Source organism: Cebus imitator, unplaced genomic scaffold (assembly GCF_001604975.1).
Source record: "Cebus imitator isolate Cc_AM_T3 unplaced genomic scaffold, Cebus_imitator-1.0 Scaffold200, whole genome shotgun sequence".
Taxonomy (NCBI): domain Eukaryota; kingdom Metazoa; phylum Chordata; class Mammalia; order Primates; family Cebidae; genus Cebus; species Cebus imitator.
In genome coordinates, this window is record NW_016107515.1 from 2,322,979 (window position 1) to 2,330,154 (window position 7,176).

At 48.0% G+C, this 7,176-nt stretch overlaps 1 protein-coding gene across 3 annotated transcripts in view; it reads right to left on the bottom strand.

Moving 5' to 3' along the window:
- LOC108317325 (gamma-aminobutyric acid type A receptor subunit pi) overlaps positions 1-7,176 on the bottom strand; it is a 33,750-nt gene that overhangs the window by 19,507 nt on the left and 7,067 nt on the right. For all 3 annotated transcript variants that reach the window (XM_017547696.2, XM_017547699.2, XM_017547695.2), the window contains exons 2-3: positions 3,115-3,209; positions 2,503-2,621 (exon numbers count right to left, since the gene is read on the bottom strand). In XM_017547696.2, coding sequence (XP_017403185.1) covers positions 2,503-2,621; positions 3,115-3,167 — 172 coding nt within the window. In that variant the 5' untranslated portion in view covers positions 3,168-3,209. The remainder of the gene's footprint in view (positions 1-2,502; positions 2,622-3,114; positions 3,210-7,176) is intronic.

Here is a 7,176-nt window from a genome sequence, read left to right on the forward strand (position 1 = left end):
GAGTCTCACTCTTGTCACCCAGGCTGGAGGCGCAGTGTGTGTGATCTTGCTTACTGCAACCTCTGCCTCCTGGGTTCAAGTGATTCTCCTGCCTCAGCCTCCAGAGTAGATGGGATCACATCTACCACCATGCCCAGCTAATTTTTGCATTTTTAGTAAAGATGGGGTTTCACCATGTTGGCCAGGCTGGTCTTGAACTCCTGACCTCAGGTAATCCACGCACCTCTGCCTCCCAAAGTGCGGGGATTACAGGCGTGAGCCACTGTGCCCACACTGTGCTGCAGTTTCACACCTGTTTTCAGTTGGCTTTTTTACTGGACCAGAGCTTGCTCTTTCTTCCCCTTGAGTTATAAGATCAAGCTGTGCCACCAGAGGGCAGCTCTCTCCTAGGAACAAGGTCAAAGCCAGCTCCTGCGTAGTGTTCACTAGTGCCAGCTTACAAACCTTTGCTTTGTCCAGCTCTGTTCCTGAGAAATCCTATGAAGGTCTTGTCTCTTTTGGACCTCAGCGTCCTGGAAACTGGGTGCACAGATATTAGGAGAGCAACGGCCCTCCATGGGTCTCCAGGCTGCCATGCAAGTATACGGGTTTTCAGGAGTGAAGTGCCAGAAGGCACAAAACAAGGGGTGTGGGGCTATGTTGTTCCCCTTTTTTTAGCTGAAGACCCCATGCCCCATTTTCACCCCAGGTGGGATAAGACATCACATCCCTTTAGGCCTACCCTAGGCTCCCTGTTCTCAGAATGAACTCCCTGCCCAAGGACCCTGCACTTTGTTGGCCAGTGAATAGGCAAACAAGAAGGGCTGCGTTCTGGCTTAATTGTTTGGTGTTTGGGAGGAAAGAGAAATTGTTGAGTGGCATTAACCAAGGCTACATGCTTGTCATTTGTGTTCAGTAGGGCCTGGGAAAACCAGGGGATGTTGAAGCCTCTCTAAGCTCCTTAATGTAAGGATCTCACATCTTAATTGTGCCTCAAATCTGAATGAAAATGCACGTCTCCCATCTCCAACTGAGCAGATGTGATTGACTGAGGGTCCCGGCTTCTGTGCTTTGGAATCTAACACCACGCTTGCTCTGAGGCCATGCTTCTCATGGGCCACAGCCAACCACAGACTGAACACAGTGGGGATACAAAGGCAGGCCTGTTCCTGGGAGGCAGAGAGATGGGAGACTCCTCTGATGGTACCTCTAGCTCAAGGACTCCCTGGTGGGTCATTCCAAACACACTGAGGACTGCCCTACCATCTAAGACACTTCTACCCAACCTCCCTTCCTTCCCTCTCTCCTTCTCTGGAGCCAGACTTGCAGGTCTGACAATTCTCCCTTTGAGACATAGTCCCCCTAAATAGCTTAAAGAAATCATCTGCTCTTGGCATCTGCTCTTCAGAAGATCTGGACTACCACATGAATCCTAGATCAAATCAGGAAGGGATGAAAATAACTCATCCTCTGTTGATGGTGCAGGCACTGTGCCTCAGGCTTACATAATTCACTTCATTCAGTCCTCCCTGTGAGATAGATGGGATGTTCCCATTTTACAGAAAGGGAAATTGAGGCACAGAAGGCTAAAGTACTTGCCGAGCAGGAAAGCTAGGAGCCAAACTCAGGTCTGTTCAATGCCAAGGCTTTTTCTGTTGCTTTCTGCTATGAAGAGCTGTTTAGTTGGTCTCGCTCCTTCCCTCCTTGCTTTATTTTTTCAACAGACATTAATCAGCAATTTGTTATATGTCATGCACTGAGCTTCTATGGGGGATAGTGAGGGAAATGAAGTCAGACTCCTCCAAGGGCTGCCTGGAGGAACCAGGGGAGGCTTCTCAGAGAAGGCAGCCTTTGCTCTGAGACATGATGGAAAATTGACATTTTTCAAGTTCAAAGAAACAATTCCACGAAGATAGCCTCTGTAAAGGCACCAAGGCGGGGGAGGGCAAGGATGTCAGGGAATGTTTGGGGTGCACTGGGGAGCATTGTAGGAGGAGAAGGAGGGGGGACTTGGGCAGATGAGAATGACAGACAGACAAAGGCTGGTCTGTGAAGGACCTGGTGTGTCTGGACTCTATGCGAGGAAGCTGAGGCCCGTACAGGTGTTCCAAACAGGGCAATGACCCAGGAGGCATCCGGATGGCAGTGAGGTGTCAGCTGAGAGGGGGCAGGCTGGAGGGGGAAGACCAGATGGGGTAGCCTGGTGGCACCTGGTGAATTCATTGAATAAGGACCCTGGAAGTGGGGGCAGGAGCAGGACAGTGTGTGAGTGATTGTTAGGAGGCTCTTGCAACCTCCTCAGTGAGGAAGAGTATTGCTTTATCTTGCAGGCAGAGAGGCAAGGTGCCTTTTTCCAGGCAGTGTGAAAAATCATTGGTAGCCGTCCTCATCCATCATTGCCAATCTTTAACAGGCTGCAGATCAGAAAACAGAGTCAACTAAAACCTCCCGAAACCCTCCACTGCTTATTGTCTCTGTTTCCATCCCTTTGAATTGATGTCCTGGGCACAGAGGATGACCTACCACCAAAATTGGGCCTGAGAAATTTGTTATATCCTGCTGTGAGGTTCTCAAAGCCAGGCAGGGAAAGCTTGTCACTTCTGCCAACCTCGACGTTGAACTGATTCCCCTGGATGCACATCCTGGAAAAGAAATGGGTTTTGTTGTGCATGCTTGCTTATGTGAATCAACATGTGTGCACACCCTTGAGCTTGCGTTTGCCCATGTGTGCGTAGGTGTATGTGCCGGGTCCATGTACCGGCAGTGATATTCCTAAAGACAAATCTCTTAATTTTCAGCTATTGAGTTAGTATCTCCATTTTTTACCCACTTGTCATAGATCAAAATATCATGGCAATTTTGATAGAAGATTGACAATTTGATTGATAATTTTGATAGAAGAAGACACACCCTCCAAGTGTCTTCTTGAAAAATACAAGGGCTCATCCATCTATGACCGTATTGGAAGCTTGTGTTCTGTAAATGGAGTAAATGGTGGGAAGTTTCATTGTTTGGTGCTCCAGGGAAGTGAGTGGACCAGGTTTTGCCTTGCTTGTGGGTGAGTAGGAAGAGCTATCCCCTCCCACCACATGCCCCAACTCAGATGGAGGTCATTCTGGGGGTAGCAAAGCTCACCTTTCAGTGAAGAGAATCAGACACACGAAGGCCAAGTGGAGACTGTAGTTCATGTTGAGGAGCTGTTCACACCGAGGGGTTGAAATAGGAATCACCTGGGAAACAGAGGGGGCAAGGTGAGCAGCAGGCAGCCCAAGAGGCTCACTGGCTCCCGGTCAGCCTCTCTCTCCGGTGGGTGGTTGGCTTAGCATTTTCTCAGCATGCGTGCGAGGTGGCCTTTTTCCATACCTTTTGGTTACAGCTCCTTCTCTCTGTGTTCCTGGTACGAATGACTTCATTTTGGAGGATTCTGTTTTTTAAATTTAATTTTTATTTTTTTTGAAACAGGGTCTCACTCTGTCACCCAGGCTGGAGTGCAGCGGCGTGATCTCAGTTTACTGCAGCTCAACTTCCAGAGATGTTCCCACCTTAGCCTCCTGAGTAGCTACGATTACAGGCATGTACCACCACACCTGGCTAATTGTTTTGTATTTTTGGTAGAGATGGGGTTTTGTCATGTTTCCCAGGCTGGTCTTGAACTCTGAGCTCAAGTGATCCATCTGCCTTGGCCTCCCAAAGTGCTGGGATTACAAACATGGGCCCCCGTGCCTGGCCCAGGATTATGTTTTAAATCCACCCAAAATTGAGACTGAGACCTTGTTTGGAGCATGGTTCATCAGCATCAGAAATACAGCCAGTTTATCCTCTGGGCTGCATCTTTTGGGAGCCAAGACAATCTTGCCCTGTCCTTGTCCCAACTTTGCCAGGAAGCACACTCCCAACTCTATACTCACCTTGACCAAGCCAGACATTCTCTTATTTATCACTGGGTCTAGGCTTGTGGGGCCAGCCATGTAAACAGGAAACAAAAACCTCCTGAGAGCCTCCCGTGTTAGGAAGTCATGAGTTAGGTGCTGTCCCAGAGAGCTCACTCCATCCTCACAGTGACCTTGTGTGGTGGGCGGGTTAATCCTTGTATTATGACAAGGAAGCAGGTGCATGGGAAGGACACCATGTAGTGAGTGTCAGGGGAGGCTTTGAATCCAGGGCTGGCTGCCTCCCCCCAGTTCTCTCTTCCTTCAGAGCAGGGCCTTGACCTTAGATAACCCAAGGATCCTTGCTGCTAGCGTGACCTCCCAGGTCTGGTCCCTGGGTTTCCTGAAGCTTCCAGCTGGTGTGTGCATGAGGAACATTGTTGTGGGTGGAGGTGGTGCATGGCTCAGAGGCCTGGCCTCCTTAGATTCAGGAGCTGCTGTCAGGCATCCCTCTGAGACAGCAGGGGCAGCCAGGCAGGCCAGCCTGTGACCTATCACGCTGGTGACAGCAGAATGGGGGTGCTCAGGCTCAAGCCTCATTCCCAGGCAGCCCTGGGTGGACCACCCTCTCAGTGGCAACATCTGTGAAACAAGCCACTTTCTAGAATCTAGTCTTTCTGGAGCTTCGGGTGTGGTTCAGCCATTCATTCATATTATTTTACTTTCAAAACCAATACATGTTCATTGTAGAAATGGCAACAAGACAGAAATTAAAAGTGTAAGTCCCAATCATGTGTCAATACGGGTTCATTAATGAAAACAAATGTGCCGCTCTGGTGGGAGATGTTGACAGTAAAGAAGGTTGTACATGCAGGGAAGCCTCAATTTTGCTGTGACCCAAAATTGCTCTAATAAAAGAAGACTATTTAAAAAAACAAAACCAAACCAAAAAAAGTCCCTTCTTCATTTCTTCTCTCTCGTTTTATGCTTCAGAAATAACCACTGATAACAGTCGTTTTATCCAATTATACGCAGATATGTATTTATATACATATGTATCTCTGTACAAAAAAATTAAAAACCAAAATTGGGGCAATAGCATGCTTTTTTACTGCTTGCCTTTTTTAATTTAGTAATCACGGCAAACATTTATTGAATACTTAATGCATGCTTACAACTGCACCACGCCTGTCTCGAATCCTCACAACTCTTTGAAGCAGGGACTACCATTCTCTTCATTTTACAGGTGAGAATACTGAGGATTAGAGAGGATGAGAAATGTTCCCAAGGCTCAGTAGCACATGAGGCGTAGAAAAGTGAAGCTAAGCAAGCTGACCCAAGTCCTCTTAATGAGGGCAACATGAACACGCTGTTTCCCAATATCAGTGACACCTTCCATGTCAGATCTTATAGATCTGCCTGTTCTTTCTAATGGCTGAAGGTATCTCATGGTGTGAATGTACCAACATTTCTAGAACACATCTCCTATTGTGAATGCTGTTATTTCCAAAGTGTTTACAGTTACGAAATCAGTAAAGAACCTCTTTGCACACAGGTAAACCCTCATAATTCCTCTGTCTGTTGTGTTAGCTCTTTTGTCCCGACTCATTGAAAATACCAGCTATAAAATCAACATTATAAATCTACCGATGATTATACTCATTCTCTTCCTTTAGTCCATCTCCCCAGTCCCTGTCCCTCCCAGTCTAAGCATTGAGTTTAAGGGGGTCCCTGGAGCAGCTCCCATGTCCTCCATTGCCTCTTTCAATTTTCCAAAAGTTTATCGAGCTCTCCTATGAACAGGCATGCGAAAGGCGCCACCAGAACACCCGTCTAGTGAGGGAGAGGCACGTGTGCGTGGTGAATGGATGTTCCCTATAGCCATCCTATAACAGGAGCAGAGGCCAGGGATACTTGGTATGCAAAAGAGCAGGGAGGATGGGGCAGTGTCAAAGGGGAAGTCATAGAGAAGGACATTTGATTCTTGGCGAGTGTGTTGCATTTGCCAGGTAGACAAGGGGGAGTGGGGGCCCTCGACATGTGGGACAGAGAAGTGGAGGCTTGCCCATGGCCTCTCTCTCACATACTTACCAGCCTCTTTCTGCCAGCCCTTGGCTGTCTGTGTCTTTCTCCTGGTCTGGCCTGAATGAACATGGTTCTACTTTGGCATATTCCTCAATTCCTCCCCCTCCTACAGGAAACTGCCCTGATCTAGTGAGTTGGGGAACCATCCAGTCTTCAGGTCCAAGATTCCTATTGAATAATGCCTTCCTGGTGGCCAGGAAGATGTAACATTTGGCCCTGGGCCTCTCAATTTCCTCTAAGCAGTCTCATGATCTGAGAAGCTTTGCCCAGGCTAGAGCCAGAAATGTAATCCCATCCCACCCTGTTTGCTTGGTTAGGTTGCTAAACAGGTCTCATTTTATAAGGGAAGAAAAGAGAAGCAGGAAAAAGCCTTCTAAATGCCCATGAATTGTTAGAAGCCCTGTCTGGTGCTTAATTTCATTTAATTCTCATGGCCATTGGCCCAGTAGGTGTTAATTCTTAGAGTCAAACCTCAGATTTGCAAAGGGATTTGGCTGAGGTTACACAGCAATTAAGTGGCGTGGTTTAAATCTGTTTTCCAAGTCCCTTTTCTTTGCCCTGCATCTAGCAGGGGGGCCTCCAGTACTCCCAAGCTGAGCTGGATTCCACTTCAATCTTGTCCTTTTTACACCAAACCCATCTGGGGGATGGAGTGTGGCATCCACAGCACATCCCAAGTGACAAGTGCAGCTAATGCCATCACTCCCTGTGGCAGAGGAGCCAATCATTAAGTGGCTATGTGTGTGTTGGCCAGGCCGAATGGAGGCTCAGGCCACCAGTTCCGGTACAGAGGCTGGAGATGGCATTGAGTGTAGAGGTACTGAGCCACCAGAGGGCAGTGTCCTAAGAGTTGTCCTCGAAGCTGCTGCAACACAGATGTTGACTGGAACTACCTAGCTTTCTGCATCTGCACAGACATGGTAACTCAGACATGGTACTCAGGAGGTCCTAGGAGGCTCTGGAGTAGGGGCAGCCTATGGATCATCCTGCCTCGAGGGCATCTCTGGACAAGCTCCCACTTCCACTTGTAGAGGAGACCTGGAGCTCTGGATTCCGACACACCCGAGTCATTTAACCTCTCAGAGCCTCAGTTTTCCCATCTGACAAATGGGAATAGAAAACACTCAGTAAACATTAGTTTTCATTCTCCTCTGCCTTCCTTGTCTTCCATGGGAATTCAATGATTCCACTATGATTAACAGAACCCAAAGCTCAAGCTCGCTCTTTCTTTCTTTCTTTCTTT